The sequence below is a fragment of the Falco peregrinus genome, chromosome 1 (genome assembly GCF_023634155.1).
Source record: "Falco peregrinus isolate bFalPer1 chromosome 1, bFalPer1.pri, whole genome shotgun sequence".
Lineage (NCBI taxonomy): Eukaryota > Metazoa > Chordata > Aves > Falconiformes > Falconidae > Falco > Falco peregrinus.
The window spans coordinates 43,494,992-43,517,147 of NC_073721.1; the positions used below are offsets into that span (position 1 = coordinate 43,494,992).

At 53.5% G+C, this 22,156-nt stretch overlaps 2 protein-coding genes across 2 annotated transcripts in view; one reads left to right on the forward strand and one right to left on the reverse strand.

Annotated features, from left to right (window-relative positions):
- Window positions 1-22,156, forward strand: part of ASTN2 (astrotactin 2) — a 354,170-nt gene that overhangs the window by 236,764 nt on the left and 95,250 nt on the right. The window contains exon 17 of the mRNA XM_055802618.1: window positions 13,990-14,255. Coding sequence (XP_055658593.1) covers window positions 13,990-14,255 — 266 coding nt within the window. The remainder of the gene's footprint in view (window positions 1-13,989; window positions 14,256-22,156) is intronic.
- On the reverse strand, window positions 67-5,043 carry TRIM32 (tripartite motif containing 32). The gene is given in 3 exon segments (XM_027778191.2): window positions 67-2,262; window positions 2,264-2,299; window positions 3,156-5,043. Coding segments are annotated over 3 exon segments (2,079 nt in total). The 5' UTR covers window positions 3,227-5,043; the 3' UTR covers window positions 67-290.

The window sequence follows — 22,156 nt, forward strand, 5'->3', positions numbered from 1 at the left end:
CAGAGGTGACAGGTTTTATGGAGTGACCAGTCATTTAGCAGGAAACAAGTACTCGAGCAGGATGGATCCTTTCCCTCATGCTTGTTCTTTTTTATTGTATGGATTTTATATAAAAAAAGAAAAAGAATAAGCAGACCACCACCACATAATCTATTTTGTTTCTAAACACAAAACATGACGGTTCGGTTATGGCACAATCTTTCCGAATACTTGACGCCGGTTCCCATCAGATTGCAACGCGGCTGGAAGAATCTCTGCTGCCAAAAGAGGTTTTGCTTAGAGACATGCCTTTAAGGAGTGGAATATCTTCTCAGATGGTAACTGTAGATCTTAATGCAATGATCCCAACAGTCCAGCACCAGCAGCTGCCCTTTGGGAGTAATGGCGATACCGACTGGGCAGGTGAGTCCTTCCCGGATTAAGATATTATAGCCACCCCCTTTAGGAAAATGCAGGATTTCTTTACGGCTGCTGTCAGCAACAATGAGGTCACCCCTGGCATCAACACACATCCCAGCAATGCACCTGAAATCCTCATTCTCAGAGAAGAAGTGGCTAATCTGGCGTCCCAGCTGCCCATCTGGGCCAACAGAGCCAATTGAAAAGCCTCCTTCTAAGTGGTGTTCGTACTGCCGGTTTTCCAAGTTAAGCCCCAGCCCCTGAGTAAAGTATATTGTCCCTTCAGCATCACAGGTGACAAACTTTGGGCGCACTGCACTACATAAGCAACTGTACTTGACTACCCCCACGCCGCGGTCAACTGTGAAACACCAGAGTTTCCCCCCTTCCACGTCGGTCACTACAAACTGCCCAGAAGGCAGGGCAGCGATGCCCCAGGGCTTGCTTAGCTGGCTGCGGTGACAGGCCACGCAATGGCCATCCATGGTGTAGACCTTGACAGAGTTATCGTAGCTGTCAGTCACACCTATCAGGCCATGGCAGTTCATGGTGACAGAAAGGGGAGTCAAATTGGGCAAGTCTGCTCCAAGGAAACTCAATACAAAGCTATCGATTCCACTAGGGCTCCGGCGAATCTCCTTCAGAAAGCCCTTGCGGGTAAAAACCTGGATTCGGAAATTGCCTCTGTCTGCCACAAGTACCTCACCTTGCAGGGTGACGTGCAGGCTGACGGGAAGATTAAACATCCCTGGCAGGCTGCCCTTGGAGCCCATCTTCTTGATGAAGTGACACTGCTGGATGCTCGTGGCTGCTTCAGGCATCCTTGGCTTGGCTGGTGAGGAATTCGGTGTGCAGCTGGCCTCTTCTTGCACCAAGTCAGGCTCCCTAAATGATGCCGATGAGGATGCTGCAGTTTCCATAAGTGATTCCTCCATGTTAACGGTCCGGGGTTTCTTCACCACCTGCCCGATCTGCAGTGGTCCCACGTGGCTCACCTTAAGGAGTTCAACTTCCTGAAGGGTCAGCTCCCTTGGGAGACTGTTTGTCAGTTCTGGTTCTTCCTCGTCTGCTGCCTCCTCCAAGAGAGCTATATCTCCCTGCTTTATTTTGGCAAGGAAATAGTCACAGCGAGACATTATCTGCACTTCTGCTAAGTTCAGCAGGTAAGCTTGCTCCTCCATTACCTGATTATTTACCTTCTCCACTTCAGACAAAGAGGTGGTGAAGAACTTGCGTGACCTGGCCAGTTCTTCCTGGATTTTGCGCTCTTCTTTGCTGTAATCTTGCAGAACTGCTTTGTATCTAGACTGCAGGTCTCTTGAAACACCCTCCAGAGATGCTTTTCTTTTCTGCAGATCATCCATGAGCTCCCGAAGTCTGGCAAGCCTCGTACCAAATTCCCTCCTACGCTCCTCAGCAGCCTCTTTGATAGCAATGACTCTATGCCCTTGGGGCACGTGTGATGTCTCCTTGCACGGCTCACATAAAACCAAGCTACAGCTCTTGCAAAAGTGTCTTGGCAACCTTCTCCCACAGACCTTACACATGAGCAGACCCACCACCTCCCCCAGTCCGGCGGTGTCTATGATCTTCAGCACAGTAAGATTGTCAGTCAGCTGAGCTAAGCTTGTGATCCGCGTGATTTTGCTGCAAAAGGGGCATCGTATCCCATTAATGCTGTTTGCTAGGAGTTTCTCCAAGCACTGTTTGCAGATGGTGTGCCCACAGTGTAAAAGCTTGGGTCTCAGGTGCTCCTCAGTGAAGGACTCCATGCAAATGGGGCACTCCAGGACCTCTCGCAGTGCATCTGAGTTGAGATGAGGGGCAGCAGCCATGGCTTTCCAAGGCAGCTCTAGCTGGTGCAGTCTTGTACTCGCATCTATTCCAAGGTGCTCCTATTCTGTCCAGAAAGAAAAAAGGAAATGTGATTTATGTCATCACCAGCAGTTACATATACATGCAATTTATTTCTGATTTATCACCCAACCCTGAAAAAAAAGAAGCCCAGTTAGCTTTTCCACATTTGGAAAGAATGGATTAGTCATAGCTAATCTCAGAGTGGGCAAATTCCAAAACTAACTTGCAGCTCCTAGTGCGATGAATTATTCACTTGCAAAATTTGTAAGTAGAACTGAAAGAAGTGTAATGGCAGCAATAAGGAAGCCCAATAGATATTGATGACTGAATCATCTCCTCATGGTGCCCATCTCCTGCTGCCATGCCTCCAAGTTTACATAATTTACTGAAACCCAGGGAGATTAAACCAAGCATTCAAAACGCGGTGCATCAAAAGAGGAACCAGATGGTGCAATGCTTTAGGACATTAATATATCACCTCTGGAGACCTGCATTCAGATGTGACATCAAATACGAATGAAATGAATGTGGTTGTTTTACTCTGCTTTTCTAGATAGCCAAAATAAATTTTCAAGGTTTCATACGTTTGCCAGAAAGTGAAACTAGAAGGAATGATGTGTCAGCTTCCACTTGTTCTGGGAATGAGACTGTACATACTGAAAACATAGTGAACATTTTACACCGGTGTATTCCATTAACCTCTGCCGTGCTGCATCATGCTTCAGCATGCCAACTAAACACCGCTTGACGCAGCAGTGTTCTAGCAGGTATTAGCAATAAAGGAGTTAACAGACAACTCCAAACATTCATTACTATGTACTACAAGTGTCACTATTAGTTTCTGAACTTAGCTTAACTGCATATAATTCCTCCTTTTTTCACAATCTCGCAGTGTTAACCTCATTCTTGTATTCTGGTTCTGTCTTCTACCACTCTGGTTGCTGTTCAGCTTCAATCCAGGTTCCTCCATCCTCGCATCCCTCACAGCAGGGAGCAGATCCCAGCAGCTCTCTTGCTAAAGCAGCCATCCATTCAAAAGGAACAGCACAGGGCTACATCATTAAGTTATTATTCAGTAGACTGGCTTTCAATACCTTTGCTATTGCATTGCTTAGCCATTAAAAGAAGTGGGGAAGAAAACATTTCTTCTAGGGGGAGAGGAGGAGAATGAAGTAGTTAGTCTTTAAAATGAAGAGACAGTCACAGAAGGATGTGAACAGACAGCTTTTTCTGAATAATGGCTGCATGTGTGCAGCATTCTCGCTTCCCTGCTGGGTTTGCCTGCTTCATCCTCGGGAACGTTTCAGACAGAAAGGTTCAGTGTATTTCAGTTTCCCATTTGCTCAAGTGGAAGATGACAACTGCAACGAAGAAAAGTTCTTTATGTTCATATAGAAAAGAAAAAAAAAATAAATTATCAGCTGCAGTTCACAGTCCTTTAAAGCCCGTATTTCAGGCAGGTATTCAGTGGTGTAGCAGAACCTCCAAGTACCAAGCTGGGGTCTGATGCTTGGCTCGATGGTGGCACAGTGAGTATCACATCCCCAGCACCCAGGGAGCAGGGACACTCCAGACGCTTGCTGCCGTGTGTGCTGAATGTGCTCCCCTTTTATTCTTAGCGTATATCTCAGCTGGGTAAGCAGAAGCCTGGGCGCTGCCATGTAGAGCAGAAACCTTCTTCTGAGGGATGAAAAGTCTGTATGTTAAAACGGTTTTTAAAAATGAAACACAGGATACCAGATCCATTATTCTTATTTTCCTTGGAAATATATCAGAAGACTTGCTTAGGGAGGGATGAGGGAGCAGCACAGACACCAGATGCTGAGTTATGTAAAAAGCTACCTTTAAACCAAGTATTTTCATTAAAGAACAATGGTGGAAGGGATTTTGTTTAGGTTTAAGTCAGGTTTTTATAAAGATGATTTGTATGACATTCTTTTCATGTAACCCCCTGTTATCAGAACAGCAGCATGCGCCTTAGTCGTGTGAAATTAGTTTTACTGCTGCACTTTTTATCTTTATCTCGCACTCGGCCGTGCCTTAAAGGAAGTTTCCTTAACAGCCCCTTGTTCTCGCGCATCAGTCCCTCCCAAGGCAGTTCCCTGACGCAGAGCAGGGTGGCAGGGAAAGCCTCAGCTGAGGCTCAAGCTAGAAAAATTGGGAAATAATGCGAATTTGGTTTCCTTCTATTGAAAAAAAATTCCTGCTGTAGTTTCTCTTCGCAAACCTGTAGTTTTCAGTGAGTGCGTGCGGCGAGACCGCTAGTCCCACGCCGGGGTGGCCCGCTGGGGTCGGTGGCCAGCGCAGTGCCGGGGTAAGGCGGCACAGCCCGGCGCCGTGACCCCCCCGCAGCCCCGGTGACAACGCCAGCGGCGGCCACAGCAGCAGCCGTCTCGCAGCACCCCCCCCGCGCACCGAGCCGAGCCCCTGTGCTACCGGAGCCGGGGGGTGGGGGGGCGCGGCTTCACCGGCCGCCGGGCCCGGTACGAACCGCCGCCATACCCGCGGGAGCAGCCCCCTCCCCCCTCGCCCGCCGCGGCCTCCGGTGCCCGGGCAAGGCCCGCCGCGGCCTGAGGAGGGGCGGCCCCCCGAGGGGCCCTCACCGGCGGGGAGCTCCCAACCCGCGGAGGCACGGCACGGCTGGGGGCCAGGGGGGGCTTCCCGGCCCGGCCGCCCCCCTCCCCAGCCCGCCGAGGCCGCCCCGGGGTGGGAAGGAGGTGGGGGTGGGGGTGTGTGGGGTCCCGCCTGCCGCCGCCCCGCGCTCCCGCCCCGCCTGCAGGGGGCGCCGCCGCCGCGGGGCCCGGGGTGCGCCATACCTGCCCGCCGCTCCCGGGGCGCGCGCCGCTTCCCGGCATGCCCCGCGCCGCCGCGCCGCCGTGACGTATGCACCGGGCCGCGGAGCATGCCGGGAGTTGGAGTCGCGGGAGGCGGCGGGGCCGGGGCGGCGGCGAGCGACTGCGGGGAGGCCAGAGCGGGGCGGGGGGAGAGGCTGCGGGGAAGACTGCGGGGGGGCCGATGTACCCGGCAGGGGCAGGCGGGGGGCCCGCGATGCCGGGTCTCGGGGAGCTGCCTGCACAGGGAGCCCCCCGGTGGGCTGGGCTCCCGCCTCCGCGCCCGTGCCCTAGCTGTTTCTATCGAGGAAAGTTAAAAGAAAAACGAGGAAACAGAAACGTGCCTTCTCTCTTTATTTTTCTCGGTTTATCACGCGAGGGTTCCCCACCAGCCGGTTGTCCTGCGGCCTTCCCCTGGCCAGGCGGTACTTGAGGGAGTAGCCAGGCCCTCCCTGCTGGCGGGCCCAGGCCTGCGCCGGGCCTGGCGTCAGCCGTTGGAAATTTGTCTGTCTCTGTTCATTTCATAAACTGGTTGGAGCAGCCCGTGGACTCCCAGGACAAAAAGGACTATTTTTAGGTGGAGAATAGCAAATGTAATCAGTTGATTGGGTGATGCGCATAAATACCATCAGGGAATAGATAAGTAGCTGTGGTTGCTTGTGCAAGGGCTTGCTCCTGGCACGTCCCGGTTGGTATTAACTCTTTTGCCATGGTGGCCCTGATTCTGCACTGGTGGCCAGCGATCAGTGCAGCTGCTGCAGCACAGGCAGGGAATTACCAGTTCGTGGGGCACTGAGCAGTTACAGGTTTTGCTTTCGATCAGAGGAGAGCTTCTGTTGCCTGGTCATTTGACTCATCTGCTCATGCCTGGGAGGCAGTAAAAGTTGCCATCTCCATTACACCCGCGCAGGGCTAATGACTGGAGTCGTTAATTGTAGAATAACTCTTCCTTCCTCCTCCTCCTCCCTTCAGCCTTTTATTTCTGACCCCTCCACCCATCAGATGTGCTCTCACACTGCAGGGAGTCTGGCTGGCAGCAGTAGCTGGAGGCAGGGTTTTAGCCACCCGACTGTGGCTTTCCTCTGCCCTGGTGTTTTTTGGGGTCTTGCTGGTGCAAGGGCCATCAGTAACATGAATCCCCCTTCCAGCTCGGTTTTTGTTCAGCCATCATGAAACTGCTTTACAGATTGCAGAGAAACCAGTTTTAGTGTAATCTTGTGAGGCTGCACAGCAGATCAAGAAATGTCGGGGCCTGGCGTTTCCTCAGTGGGAGCAGGGAGAAGCCCAGGCCTGGGCAGGCAGGTTCCAGGGAACCATGTCCTTCACCCACGCCACGAGCAGTGCCACGGCTCCAGTGCCACCGGCAGCACTGCTGGTCCCAGCAGCAGCCAGGCAGTGTCTCGCAGTCAGCCCTGCTTGAGGGCTGATGTGGAGGTCTGAAGGCTCAGAGGACTTTGCTGCCTGCGGAGGAGGCAAGACCTTGGTTTAACCATTTCCCGTAAACTGTGTGTGGCCTCTCTGCTTGCATGCCCAGGTAGGAGAGCGGCACAGCCGATGCCACACCGGCAGCTGTAGGGCTCTGCCCAGACCTTTCAGCGAAAGCTGCAACACATTTCTGGTGCTGCTTGCTCACCTGCTCCAGCAGCTACCAACAGCACTAAAGAGAGCACTGGCATAATGCAGCCATTCTTGCTGCCTTCTGTTTTTGGTGTTTTTTCTGCTTTATTTAGAATAGAATAGAATAGTTCAGTTGCAAGGGACCTACATCTGAGCAGCAATCAGGACCAGCAGGGATCAGCAACGTGGGCAGCAGATGCACTCATAGGCAGGGAGAGCAGATGCAAAGCCTGACCAGGATTGCGAAAGAAAATGAGTGAGATTTACGGTCTCCTGTTTCATGCCGTGCTTCAGGAATGGGACCCTCTCGATCACCAGCGGTTCCCTGGGGGTGTTGCTGTGCCCAGAGCAGGGACATGGGGCTCAGCCCTGCTTCCTGGCGTCACTAGGGAAATGCTCTTTCAGCTCCTGGTGCATTTTCCAGTGAATAAACGTGGACGTAAGCATTGAACCAGGGTGGTCTGGCCGATTTTGTGAGGCCACCCACACCTGAAAGTGAACAGTGTGAGGGAAAAATAACGGTAGGGATAAGGAAATAAGCTTTTAATGCATCCTGGGGAGAAAACAAAGGACTCTGGATTTGGTTAGAGGTGGTAACAATGAGCCGATGGTGTTACCCAATTGTTGGCATATGGGAAGCCTGTGCTGTGAGGAGGAAGGATGGGGAGGCTGTTCAGCCTGAGACCCTGATCACGCTGCCCCCTGGCCTGAGGGGCTGCCCCATGCTGTTAGCTGGCCATCCAACTGGCAGGGCTTGGTAAATGTCAGCCAGCCCACAGGAAATGGGCATGCGGGTGCGTGGGAGCAGGGAGGGAGCCAGCTGCTGCTACAGGGGTCTTACGCAGCCGCCCCTGCAGTCTGGGGGTCATGGAGCCATCCTTGCCGGGCTGTAGTGGCTTGGAGGCAGGGGGCAAGGACTGAGATGCTGCCAGGGGTCGGATGAGCAGGGCAGGACATTGGTTGTTCTTCCTGGGAGACAGTGCAGGCAGCGGGGTGGCAGTGGGGCCGTGCAGGGCTCTGCAGAGCTGGTTCCTTTGACAAAGTGAGCTCATCGATGATGCCTGCGCTGTCCCCTTTTATAGAGGTTTATCAGTGGTCTCTAAAAGCTCTCCTGGCTTTTTTTTTTTTTTTTTTTCTTACTACCACAGGCTTGCAAGTCTGTAAATGTCACATCTGAAGCCGAGGTTACCGCAGAGCCTGCCTGTCTGACGAGAACCGGATTCTCCCTGCCGGTACCTTGGGGATCAGCCCCAGGGCAGAGGGGCTTCTGTGGGGTCATGTGTGTGGCTGAGCCACAGGCACCCCAGTGCAGCTGTCTGGCTCTCCCTGAGGTTGGGCATTAGGGCACTGAGAGTCTGCAGGGTTCTGTGTTTAATTGAGTTGGATTAATTGTCTGGGAGCAGCGGTCAGAGCATCAGCAGGAGAGCAGGGTTTGCAGCGGCGGGGGGCAGAGGCTGGCAGGCAGCTGGCAGCGTGGGGCTCTCCGGACATAACGGGAGGAGAAACGGGGTCACAAACCGTCACGTTCAGGATTATCCCGTGTTGGCGCTCGGGGATGTTACGCACGGGGCTTGTCCGGCTCCTCTTCCCGATGCGGCCCCGGGGGTCCCGGCGCGGGGGCTGCGGGGTGGCCGTGGCCGAGCAAGGGGCGGGATCGCCGGCCCGGAGCCGTCGTGCCGCGGTGCCACGAGAGGGCAGCAGGGCCTCACGGACCGCCCGGCCACAGCTGCCCCGCGCCCGGCCCCACGCCGCCCACCCGCGGCTCGGGGGCTCGGCGGGTCCGGCGTGCCCGCCCGCGGCGTCTGCGCCGTGTGCTGCGTCCCTCCGAAGCGGGCTGCCAGCATGCCTTCAGCCAGGCATCCCCCGGGAGGCCATGCCGCTGGATGGCTGCGTTCCCCAAAAGGCGTACCCCGAAAGATGGGGCAGTGGTTCCCCAGCCGCTGTGTGAGCCCTGGGGTGCAGGTGGTGCTGGCCGCTTGGTGGGTCAGCACAAGCCACTGCTGGTATGGCCTTTCCGGGGCAGCGGCAGGGGCTGGCACCACCTTTCTTGCACCCGTGAACGTATGTGAGAGAGGAGCGCTGCTGGCTCCCCCCGACATCTGCACCCACACCTTCCCCACAGCCCTGAGCAGCGTTTTCCCATCACTAACAGTGGGCAGCGTTAAGTGTCCAGCTCTTCGCAGACCTGGTGGTTACCACATTGACAGTATCTCACTGCAAGAGAAATTCCCAAATACATCTATTGATTTTCTTTCTACCTCCCTTTCAATGGATTTGTTGACAAATGGGGCATTATTCCACCAGGTAATAAACAGACAGCCTGTTCCAGTGGATGTGTACATAAATCCACACTGCCCTGCCCGTGGTGGCACTAGGTCTGTCCGGACGGAGGGTGGTATGAAGGGAAGGTGGACCAGAATTACCTCTTCTTTGTGTGAAATGCAAAACCTGAGTTCTAAACCAGGCCCAGCTGAGCAGCCCATTGGTGTCATTGGGGTTAACTGCTGAGCCTGGAGGAATCCCTTCTTGGGTCTCTTCCTGACATTCCCTCTATACTTTCAGCTGGAGAGGCTTCTCCTCTCCTTGTTCTGAGCATTTCTGCTGTTGAAGAGCTACCACATCCTACCCCTGATGTGGCTGCATTCTTGTGGTAAGTGGAGTGATTCCTAGTTTTGGAATAACTTAGGATCTTTTGAAAGAGGTGCTGTATAAAATGCTGGACCACTAGCAAACCCATCATCTCCTGGGAGCTCTCAAGACAAAACAGCACTCCCAATACAAAAGAATTAGGTATTATGCTTTTGTTATTTGTTATAGTAGTGGTGTTAGCATACTTCCCTTCTGTCCAGGCACTAGGAGGTGCTGCTGGTAATGCTGTAAGCCTTTCCTCACATCTGCAACTGCTGCATCCCGAGCAGGGACCCCTGCACGCTGTGCAGGCAGTCACCTCGTACTGTGGGGTTATTTAATCCTGGTGGAGCACAGAGCCAGGCACCCAACAGGCAAGCAGTACCTCTGCGCACTCTGCACTGCTCATCCTCCTTTTCTTACACAAGGCTTGACGCTTGGTGGAAAGCTGTTATTTATTTGTTTTGTTGTGTTTTTTTTTTTTTTTAATACATATTTCAGACAAAAAAACAAACTAATAAATCCCACAAGTTGCTGTGATGCATCTAACCACATCTGCAGTGCTGTGCTTCCAAACAGATGTTGCCAGGATGCAACTGAGTTGCCAGCAGTGTTAGTGAAAGCATGTTCAGATGCAAGGGCTGATAAGGAATCCCTCTATCCTTGCTGCTGCTGCACTGCAGCCCCTGCAGCAGAACCTCATCCTCCTGCCAGAACAGGACCTCTAGGAGGGACCCAGCTTGCAGTGAAGACAACAGGAGCGTTTCTGTTGGCTTCACTGGCAGCGGGAGATGGCATTGCAATGGTAGGTTGCAAGGTCTGGTTTTCACTCTCTCCAATCCAATGGCAAAAAATTCCTTTGACCTCATCAGGAACAGGGTTGGGCTCCCAGTATTTTTGTTCAAGAAGCCAGTCATCTGGGCCTCAGCACTGACAAATGCTGTACAGTGACTAGGTAATAAAAGCCAGACCAAGCCTCTAGGAATACGCAGGGTTTCTCCAGTTCACTGTCGGGTTTGCTGTGGGGAGAGCAGGCTGGCCCCCAAACCCGCTCCTTGCATGCAGGCAGCTGTGCAGATAACCAAAACTCGTCTGAGAGGTGGGAGAGCGGGAGATAGAGGGACCCTGACCCCTCCTCTCTTTGTGCTACAGTTGCAATGGCAGGTCCAGGAGTAAAGGAGTGTGTTCTGGGGGAAGATACCTCCCAGGTCTGAGATGCTGTGAGTGGTGGGTGGGAAGAGCAGGAAGCACAGTCTCCATCAAGAAAATTGCCAGCTTTTTAGGGATGGGGCACCTGGAGCTGATACTTTCCACCTCCTGAGCAAGCAGATGAGGAGCAGCAGTTCCTCCTTGCTGCTCTCCCTGGCTCTGGAGGAGCTGGCTTACAAGCAGGGTGTGCAGCTGGCACTCTCAGACAGGTTTTAATAGCAGAAATGGGGTGATTATTTTGTTAGGACTGTACATAAGCCCCCAAAGCTCATTCACAAAAGCTACCAGGAATTGCTATCCAGTGCTGATGACTTCCAAGTGCTTGTCTGGATGAGAGCTGGCAATCTGGCAGTGAAGCCTGTCTCCCTCTGCTGAGCCATGTCCTATTTCATTTTCCTCTTTTGGAGTTGTACCCAGAGCTTTTTTGGTACAAGAGAAAATCGGGGATCCCTTGCCAGCACGCTGAACCAGTAAGCTCGGTTACAGTAACCCCTCGCATCCCCCTGAAGCCAATCTGTAAAGGATTCCTTTTCCCCAAAGTGACTGGGGCTTCAACTGTTATAAAGAGGATTAAATGCAGACAGCCATTTCTACCTTACCTATGGAGTCTGCTCTGCTGACAAGTCTACCATGAGTCACCAGGCTCCGTGGTTAATCTTCTGTTGCTGAGTGCATGGCTGCTATGGAAGTGGAGCTGCGCTACTCACACAGTTTGCTACCTTACTTTATTTGCAGACCTCTACGCTTTCCCCTGTGCAGCTCCATTTGATGATTGCTGCTCCTGAAATGGCTTTGCTGCCTCTGGGTTTCCTTCAGGAGAAAGGAGGAATGCTTGCTTTCATGCCCTAGTCCTTGGAGAGCTTTTGAAACCACCACTTCCACCACCCCAGCTACAGTGCCCCTTCCTGGGAGTGATGGGCAAAGGAGGCGGTGGGTGGTGCAGGATACGTTGGATGAACTTGTGTTCATTTTCTTTTCTTGCTAAAGGGGCTGTGGCGTCAGGGTGGGTGCTGAAAGATGGCTCTCCAAATCTAGCCCCCTATTTGCGGGGAAGCCGTATCCTCTCCTTCCCCATGGTGACGTGTCTGGTGGAGCACTGCTGCACACAGCTTCATCTGTATCCCCAAATGGGGCGGCTAATGCAAACGCGTGAATCTCAGCTTTTACAGCTGCATCAGTCGGGGGTGTCCCTCAGCACGGGGCAATGCAGGGAGACTGGGGTCAGCATTCTCCTGCAGAGGGAAATTCTTGCTCAGATGTTTATTTTGCTCCTTACTTGCCTCAGCTTGCTCCTTGCAAACACAGACCATAACTGAGGAGGACCATGGGAGGTTGCTCTTCCTGCTTATTCATCCCTCTCCTTCCTGCTTGTTTGTACTTGAAGAGCACCTGAGCCCACCAGCACTGTGTGCACGTGCATTGTATGCCCTGTGCTTCAATGCAGGGAGGACAGGTGACACGGGGGGAGAAGCACAGAGCAGATAGCTTGGAACAGAGCCTCCAAGGCATTCCCAGGCCAGGGCTGTAGCAACTGGACCACGCTGCCCACCCAGCCTGGACTGTCTCCAGGTCTTCCAGGTTTTGGTGTAAGCCTGTATGTGTGATTTGAGCAATGATTTTCAGAAGGCCTTTTAGAAAGGCTTGAAACTGTGTGCCACATCTCCAGACAAGCCTTAGCTAAGCTTAGACTAAGCCATAGCCTCTGTTAAAGACACATCCACACATTTGATGCTAGTGGTCTACAATTCTTAACAATAAAGCCAATAACTGAGGAAGGGAGGTTTGATATCCTATTGCCAATCATGAGATAACTGATTCCACTTTCTCTTCAGCTCTGTGTTCATGTTCTCTGTTAAAGCCTGGCTCCAAAACTTACTTCCCTGTGGAGGATCTCTGAAATCACTGCTTCAGCTCTGGTGAAGAAGTTTTGCAGCCCAGAAGTGTCATAGTCTCTTCTACATGTAGTTTAGTAGCACTGTTAAAAAATATTACTCCCATCCATCTTCATGGCTTTTCCTTACAAGGCTTGAAGTTGCCTGGAGCTGCTCTTCTAGAAAATAATCTCTCCAAGAACCCTCTCCAAGTCTCATTTTTCCTGTCTGTGTACACCGTTGTGTCCCTAGATATTGAGACATCTCCTCACAGCCTTGTTTTAATTTATCTTATCAACTCCCCCCCCCCCCCCCCCCCCCCCCGCCTTTTATTCCACTGAAGGATGGGTTGGTTGGAATTTGCTCGTTCTTCCCGTGATAGCTTTGATCCCGCACACAGAAGTGTTCCCTGAGAGCCAGACAGCAGGGAAGGGCTGTCCCTAGCCTGGAGGGCTTTGGGAGTCCTGAATGAATACTGTGTCTACTTGTGTTTCTAATTGACTAGTGCCTTGCCAGATCAGCTGCGTGTCACTGCAAGCTGAGGGCATTGAGACAATCCCCATTCCTCTACAGCTCCTTCGTGGGACTGAGAAGTTGTTGCTGGAGGTAACAGCCATCTATCCAGCTCATGGTGTTGGGAGACTTATTTGGGCACAGGATGGATAAAGGCTTTTCTTCTGTAGGTCTGTCACCAGGTTCTGGAAGGTGGGCCTTCTCTCTTGGATCAACCCAAGAGGAGCATCTGTGGATACAGAGTTTAAATAGAAGTGTCCAGGACAAAGATGGGAGTCCTGTCTCCTTTGCTCAGGGTATCACCAGGTGCGATACATTCCATGTCCTTAGTGAGTGTGTGGACCAAGGCAGGACAAAGTAAGGCTCTCCAGGTGTATTGCCTTGTGGTTCAGACCACCAGGAAGTTTCACAATGGGTTTCAAAGGCCTGAATGTTTCCTCAGAATGTTGACAGTTTGGGTTTGGTAATGCCTCCGTCTGTTCCATCTATTCCCTGTGTGGTGAGTTTGTTCCTGTACCTGCTTACCCCCTCTGCCACGGGCTGCATCCCACAGTGTAGTCTTTGCATCCATCTTTTTCATCCCACAGTCCCGCTCTTTGCAGCCTCCTTTGCATCCATCTCAGTGCCTTGGATAACGTAATCCAAAACAGAGAGCCAAGGACCACAGGGACCGGGGAGAGCTGGTGTTGGCACAGGTGTGAGGGCACTCAGCTCTTTGACCTGGTCCTTTTGGCAGGCAAATGTACTTGGGTGGTTTTGTTCTGTTTTGAAGTGCAGAAAGCGAATATGCAATTTACAAAAAAGAAGAAGGAGAACATGGTCAGTTCTGTCACTCTAGAAGTGCTTGTCTGGAAATGCTCGCACTTTCTACCCACTCCTAAGCACTGACCTGCAAGTCCTGTTTTTCTCCTTCTCTCCTTGACCTTTCTGGTTTCCTGCTCCCACCTGCTCCACACCTTTAGCAGCTGCATTTATCCTGGGTGCTGCAAAGTTTGGGTTTGGGAAGATGGACTGTGCTGAGATTTATTTAATGTTGTTTGGTTTCTTCCCTCTCTCTAAACCAGAAACAACTGAGCTTGGGAACAAGAAGGAGTTGAAATCCATGCCCTTCATCACCTATCTCTCTGGCCTGCTGACAGCACAGATGCTCTCTGATGACCACCTCATCTCAGGTGTGGAGATTCACTGTGAGGAGAAAGGGCGCTGCCCATCCACTTGCCATTTGTGCCGGCGCCCTGGCAAGGAGCAGCTCAGCCCTATGCCGGTTCTGCTGGAGATCAACCGAGTGGTGCCTCTGTATGCTCTGATCCAGGACAACGATACCAGGGAGGTGAGTGAGCTGTGGTGGACCAGCTCCACTGCTGTGATCCTGCCTTAGTCACCTCTCAAGTCTGCCTTCCTCCATCTCTGCATAAATGTTGGGTTCCTGGGAGTAGGACAGTGTTTTCATGTGCATGTTTGGGGGGGAACGCTTCAGGATGGTGTCAGTGATGGAGCTGGCAGATCCTGCTGCCCCATCACCTACAGCCCTGGCAGACCTGTGTCTCCCTGCCTTCAGTATGGTGAAGGCAGTGCCATAAGCAGCTGGGGCCACAGTCATTGCCAGTGTCCACCCCAGCAGCCACAGGTGTGCAGGATGTGTCCTGTGGAGGGGTCTTAGGAGCCAGACATCACCTCAGGCTTTCACTCCTGGCTCTGATCTCAGCCGAAGCTGTGTGAGGGGTGGCCAAAGCCCTGCAGGGCTCCAGTGTGGCTTTGCAAAACGCCTGTGTAGAGGAAGGGAATAACCAGCCCCTCGGGACAGTCCCGCAGCCACAGGAGGTCACTGTTACTCCAGGAGGGACCAGCCAAGCTGGAGGTCACCCTTCCCTGGGGCTGGGCTCTGCCTCCTGCGAGATCTTCAGTGTTAATCCTATGGAGATTGATTTCCCACTTTCTTGGTTCACTGCTGCCCCCCGCCCCCCTCCGCAGCCCTCTAACCCCAGTCTCAAGTCCAGAAATGACAGACTTGCCTAAAGTCACTTACTAGCACTGAGCCTGCACTTGATTAAGATGCTTGGAGTAAGCCAGTGTGCAGCAGCTGTGGGTGGGACACAGAGGGCTGCAGGTCAGGAAGCAATCCTAGCACATGGAGCTGTGACCACCAGGAATGGTGCTTCAACCCCTTCCCATATCCGTGGGCAAAAGAGCCCCCCGTGCTTTTCCTGGTGCCCAAGTCCATTATGGGGGCTTTTCTTCCTTGCTTACTTCTTGTTCTTCTTCCCGCTTTCCCCTCTATCAACCCTTCTGGTTCTTCCATGCAGCTATGCCTGATTTCTATACCTCAGTTCCTCTCTCTTTGCAGCTCTTTCCCCAAACTCCCTTTCTCCCACTATTTTCTCATCCTGCATCCTTTCCTCATTCATGCCTGCTCTTTCCACTGGGCAATTCTTGTGTAGACATTGACCTGCTGTTATCAGCATGTCCCAGGCAGTGCTGGGATGAGGCATTGCAGATACAGGGAGAGCAGTGGGAAAGTGGTTTCCTTCAGGCAAGAAAGATGCCTTTCCCAGCAGCAATCCACAAGAAGATGGTTCCTTTTGGGGTACAAGAGGTAGGTTAGCCAGTGGGGAAGGGTGTAACAGTGAAAGCAAGCAGAGCCCAGCAGGATCTGGGGGATCTCCATGAACCCTGCTCACCACCAGCTCTTCTTCCTGGCCCTGTGCCCAGGTGGCAAATGCCACCCTGCCTCTCTTGCCCTGGCTGCAAGGTGTCCCCCTCCTCCTCACCTGTCCCCCGCAGCCCTGCTGATGCTGCCAGCCCTGCCAGGCTCGCTTGGGGTGCCTCCTTGTCCTGGGGAGCTAGAGCCTGTGTTTCACCAGCAGCAGCCTCCTTCCCTCACTCCCCTGGCTCATGCGGAGGGCTGGCCCCATCAGCTGCAGCTGGAGGACAGCCCGCATTGTGCTTTCCACAGAGGCGCCGGGAAAACCAGCAAACAAACAAAACCCCAGTGAAGCAACCAAATGAGAGAAGCCCCAGCCATCTTCCAGAGGGCTGTGTGTCCCTGTGTCAATGTGTCCCTCCCACTCCTGCCACGGGTTCACCCAGAGGTGGAGGGGCACCCCGGGGACCCTGTCTGTGCACGGGTGCTGTGTCTGAGTCTGCTCCCCCTTCACCCCAGGGTGCTCTTCGTCAGTGGTGCCAGAGTTAGAGGTGGGAGGGTGAGGGATTCTGGAAGCTGCAGGATGGAGGATGCTGCCAGTGCAGTGCTAAGGGGACAGCGGGAGCTGGCAGTGAGCAGGGTATGCTGGGACAAGTCACCTTGTGCCATCCACAGCAGAGGGTCCTGGGGTGGGGGCAGGCGGTACGTGCTGTCCTCTCTGACCCCCCACCGCCAGCTGGACTGGGTCTCGTTGTTTTGGCTGTGGGCTTCTCTTGGTGGTAGGCCCTCTCACCGCCCCTGTCCCTGCGGCCCATCCAAGGCCACCCGCATCCTTGCTGCAGCAAGGCGTTTTGCCTTCCTGTGCCTCCTCTTTTCCATGCATTCCCATTCCTTCAGCATGAATCCCTTGTCTCACATCAGCTCCAGCATTTTCCTTTTCCCTTCTTGCTCACTTCTTAAACCTTCATCTGATCTGCTGTCCTGCTCCCTCCATCCCTTCCTCCTCAACTTGCTTCTCCCTCTTCTCTCCACCAGCCTCTCTCCTGCAGGATATTTATTTCTCTCCCTCTCCTCCCCTTGCTGCCCTTCAGCCCCATGGGCAGAGATGAGTCCCGGTGCCTGAGGGCTGTAATCCACTGCTGCCAGAGGGGCTCGCTGCCACCATGGCACAAGCCCTGGCTCTCGGCAGGGTGGCCTGGGCTGGGCAAAGCTGCAGCCACCTCTCTGGAGGGGATGGAGCTGATGGTAGCCGTGCCCATGCCCTAGAGTGGATGGTTTGGTGTAGGGTTAGCATTGCCTGTGTGAGAACGTGCCCACGTGCCTCGTGGCATCGTGAGCTTGGGGGATGAGGGATGCCCACAGGGGCATGGGCATGGCCCTCCCCCGTGAGCAGGGAAGGAGAGTGACCATGAAAGGGAAGGGGGTCTAGAGGTGGTGGGAAGCTGCAGCCACCACAGGGACATCACCTCGTCACCGAGACCCAGCAGTGTGCCCTGTTCTACTGTGAGCATGCTGGAAGGCTGGTGGCTTCAACTGCTAGCTTGTTCTGCGCGCTGGGATGGGCCGCCAAAGGGCGGGTGCTGTAAGGAGCATCTCATGGACAGTCTGGATGTTGAAATATCCTTTTTCAGCATCAAGTAGGAGGCCTGGGAGGAGGGTCCCCGGGCACTAGCAGAGTGGTGTTTGCCTGTGCCATGAACAAGGTTTGCGGATGCTTGGGCTGAGCCAAGTTCTGCATGTCCGAGAACAGCATGCACAGTTGAGCACTACCCTGCCTGCTTTTACCTGTTCATGTGGGTAATAATCAATATAGCAAATGCTGGCCTTATGGAAACTGCAAGCAGGTCCCAATTCCCCTGTAGTAATAAAAAAATAATTGTGAACAATGATGATCTTTTTCTTTGCATCTATGTCCACGTAGACACATATAGGTGTGTGCAGAGAGAAAGCAAGGTCATTAAAAAGGTGCATGCTAACATCTAAAAGTTTGCTGAAAATTATCCTGTATAAGCCTAGCAGCAGAGATGAGGCAGGACACAGGTATAGACATTTTAGCCACTTCAGTATGTATAGGTTTTTTTTAGTAGGTCTGCCTTTTCATCTGCCTCAGTGCAGTGAGTTATGCACTTTTTAAAATTTACAACTACCGCACGGTACAAGGCTGTGTTCTCAGTTGCTGATGACCTTGCCAGACTTTTAAGTGCTGGGGTTTAGGTTTCCATGCTGGGTGTCTGCCTTGGGCTGATTTGCGATTTTTGTATGCGTGCATGTTTGATTTCAGCTAAAACTGACCATTTCCAAGAGGGAGATTAGGTGAAAATATATTGCTTTGCCCACATGAAATACGTTGGAAAATTCTTTATTTCCACGTCACTGGGAACTGCTGTTTTCTTCTTGCTTTGAAGCAAGGGCTTGAAATTTGGAAGGGCTCCAGGAGTCAGGTTTTGCCTTTTGCTGCCCAGGGAGCATTTGTCCAGAGGCATTTGTGCTGTGAGCTTAAGGAAGCTCTCAGCTGTGTGTGATCAGCAGGGGTTTGCTCTGTCTCCTCTGTCCTGCTCAAGCATCACACCCACTTTCAGCAGCAGGGAGGAACAGTGTATCAGGGCATTACCATTTAATGATGGCCCCTCTTTGCCTTCTGGTGTGCAATGAAAACTGTGCACTGAGCCCCTGCTAGGAGGTGGGTTTGTTGCCCGCCGTGGTTTAACAGCGTTGGTCAGAGAACTTGCATGGTCACTGATAGCTGCAGCCTGGCTGGGGACATTGGCAGTGCTGGGCAAGGAGTTTCCCAGGTTCAAGGGATGTGTTTGAAAGTCCAAGCATCTTTTGAAGGGCTTTTTTGAATGACTTTTTCATAACTGTCATGGCTGATGTGGCTGTGGGTGGAAGGTTTCGCCGGTGAAGGACTGCTTGCTGGAACAGAAGCAATGCTAGAGCCTTCTGTCCACTGGTCCTGGTCAGCTGGTGGGATTAGACTTTTCCATTGTTGTTATAACTCCATTGCTCTGTGTCTCTTTACATCTTTTGAACGCGTTGTGAGCATTTGGACTAAAGAAGCTGTGACCTTGGCAGCGACATCTCTGGATGTCTTGGAACCTATGTTGTGGTTTGAACAGCACCGTCTGCCCACATCTCTCTTCTGTGTCACTTGTGCTCTGCAGCAGTGCGGATACCAGTGGTCCCTCCATTGCCATGTCCATGTGAAGCTGGAGGAGATTCTCCACTGCAGGACTGTGGAAGAAACCTCCACCAGTGTCAGCAGCTGGCTAGGCCCAACAGCAAAGAGCTTCTATCTGTTGTGGGGCTTTCTGCTGGCAAAATGCCCCCGACACCTCGAGAGCAGGGTGCTGTTGGGTGCATGTGATGGGGAGAGAAGAGAGACGTGGTGACCCTGGCTGTTTTCCCTCTAGTGAACATCCTGGACCCAAAGGAGAGGAGAGCCACATGTCACCCCAGCGAGAGTGCCAGACTGTCATGGCCTTCCTCCTCCACCATCAGAATATTCCTGCCTGCCCTCAGCCTATGGGATGGACAACATACCTCTTAGTGCCCAGCATAGCCCTGGAGTCCACTAAGGCATGGACTGAGAGAGCAAGACCCCACGTTTGCACGTTCTGCAAACCTCCACGCCTCCTGGCTGGGCTGCAGGCAGCCAACCCTGAGAGGCACCGGGAGGAGCTGGGATTGCCCTGCTTCCCCCATCCCTCCCACTGCCAGCACTGGCCCGGGGAGTGGCACCGAGACCTGGAAGAGTCGGTGCACTCAGGAGCACCTTTGACAGGGATGCATGTGTGCATGGCTGGAGCCACAGGGCAGCCATGGCCAGCAGTGGGGAGGAAAGGGGCAGGCAGTGTGTTCCCCTCCTGTTTGTTGTCTGTTCCTTTCCCCCTAAAAAGCCCAAAATGAACACAAAAGCCACTCCCGCAGAGCAGCTTGGCCAGCTGCAGAAGTGCTTAGAGGGTGGTGTGGTGAGAGAGGTGCGGGGAAGGGGAGCAGGAGAGATCAGTCTCACCCCTGGTGGGAAATGAACTCAAACCCCTGTTGTTTGTATTTAAGGAGACAAATGGACCTGGAGCCTGGATTTTTAGAAGACCCCTAGGACCTTGATTTAATTCAAAAATTGAGTAATCTCAGCATTTTCCTGCAGCAACAACCTCACAGCACATGCAACCCAGGCCGCGGCATAGCGGTGTGCTGGGGGGCACGTCCCTGCTCTGCCGGCCCCGTCAGCCCCCGCAGGAGCTGGCGCGTGGCTGGGACCCTGGCAGCACTCTCAGCCAGAGCTGCTTCGCTGCCTGTGCGTGGACCCCAGTGTGCTTGTGCCAGCAGTGCCTGCATGCTGGAGGTCTGCAGAGCCCCTGCGGCCTCACTGGCTGGGACGGCAGCTCTCGAGGCTGGAGGAAAATTCCCCGTCACTCCTACCCACCCCTTGCCTGTGAGCACCTGCTGGCCCCAAGGGGCCATCTATTGCTGTGCAGAACGTGGCCACCGCTGACCACTGCAGTGTCCCCAGGGTGGCCTTGGCCAGGGTGCTGGGAGTGAGGACCAGGGGAGCTGCAGGCAGTGAGCTTGTGTCCCAGCGGAGTGCTGTGCCGGCTCCAGTGACCACTCGAGCCATGTGGGCAGCTGAGTTATCATGGACCAGGAGGCAAGCAGGAGCAAAGAGAGGAGAAAGCATTTCTTTCACCCATCCCATCCTTCATCCTTCAAACCACCTACCCTCAGCTCTCTCTGAAGATGCAGGATGGAGCATGTGTCCTTCCTCCCCCCAGAGCAGGCTAGCTGCTTGCACAGATGATGACAAAGTGGTGGTGGCAATTTCTGAGGGAGCTGCACAAGCTGGTGTCTCTTTTCCTCCTGGGCCCAGCTGATCTCCATGCCCTTGCAGCTCACTTTCTCCAATAGCTGTATTTCAGCAGAAGTACAAAGTTTAGCCAGTTTTGAAGTCTTCCGTTGGTGATCCTTGCTCAGGTCTCGGGGTCAAGGTTGTCTTGCATTCGTTGTTGTAAGGCACAGTGTGATGGAGCCATGCCCTGGCTGTGTACTTGGAGCCCTTCTATACATTTATACCAACCCTGCATTACCAGGATGGATGGTCTAAAGGGCCCACAACGGGGTGAATCACATCCCTCGTACCTCCAGTGCCATCCGTCCGTCAGGGCAGCCCACCTGAGCCAGCCCTGGTTTGTGCAGACTGGGCACACCATTGGGGCTCCCCAGCCCCTGGGCGAGGAGCTGAAGTGGCCAAGTGTATCACTGGTGCTGTGACCCCCTGGTTTGGTGTTGACATTGCCCTCAAAGGGCAGGGTAGATGGAAAAGAACACATCTGAGAAATACAGGATCCTGGTGCTGGTGCCTCGAGACCCTGTGCTCCTGCAGCATGAGATCTGCTGCTGGCTTTGAAGTTGTGAGTGTGCCTGGAGAGGAGCCCCTGACTCTGCTGGGTGAACATTGTCCATGCTGCCATCCGGGTTCAGCCCATTAGGGAAGCAAACCGCAGTCAGTAGAGACCAGAGATGTGCCTGGAGGAGATCAGTCCTAGGATTGAGCAGGACTTTGAGAAACGTGAGCCTGAGGAGGAGGGACAGGGGGATTGAGGCAGAGGCTGGAGAAGCCAAGCTGGGGCTCCTTTCTTGGGGAAGAGTTTGGCCGTACCCCTTGAACCCCACTCTGAAGGCTGGATATCTGGGCCCTTCCCATAGCCCTGTGTCTCAGGGCTGGTTCTCCTCGTGTCCCCTGCCCATCTGGGCCCGGCAGGAGGGTGAAGTTTTGCAGGGTGCTGTGGAGACAGGGCAAAAGGTGTCGGCGAGGCCATGGGCTCACTCTGGGCCCCATACAGCACCCGATGGCAGAGCTGCTGGAGGACCGCAATCCTCCCTGCGCCTACACAGCTTCCCCGGAGCAGCCTCTGAAGGTGGAGAGCCAGTGCCAGGGATTTGTTTTTCCACTGCCAAAACTGAAAGTGAGCCAGGGCGAACGGGGACAGCATTTGTATTGTTGAGGTGAACTTTTTTGTTTTGGTCTGGGGTGTGTGGGTGGGTTTATTTGGTTTTGCTTTGTTTTAATATCTGCTAATTGGCCCTTGTCCTCCTCCTTGCGCACTTGAGCATCCTGCTGCAGCTTGAGCCCACATCCGACTCGCCTTACCAGGGGAAGAATAGCTGCATTGTAACCGCCCCACCGTGTTATAATGGGGAGCTTTGTAGCCGAAGTGTGAAAGCAGAGCCGGTTCCCCAGGACAGGACTCTCGCTGCAGTGCAAAGGCTTTTATTTCCCCTGCTGCCAGGTTTTACCGTGTCCTCTGCTGCTCCCTTGGATCCCATAAATAACACAAACCAGGATGCTGCCCACCCTGGGTCCCTTCCAGCACCCTGACCTTTCCGGCAAACCGCTGATGTGCCTTCCCAGGATGAAGTGCTGGTGATCCTGCTCCCCATGGACAGGCAGCCGGAGGCAGGGAGGGTGTGAGCAGCACAAGATGAGATCACCTGCCAACAGCAGTAGGGAAACTTCATCCTCCTTTGCTGTGAACCTGGAGCAGACTTTCAGACGTGAACTGCATGATCCTGGAAAGAGTCTCTGGCCTGGG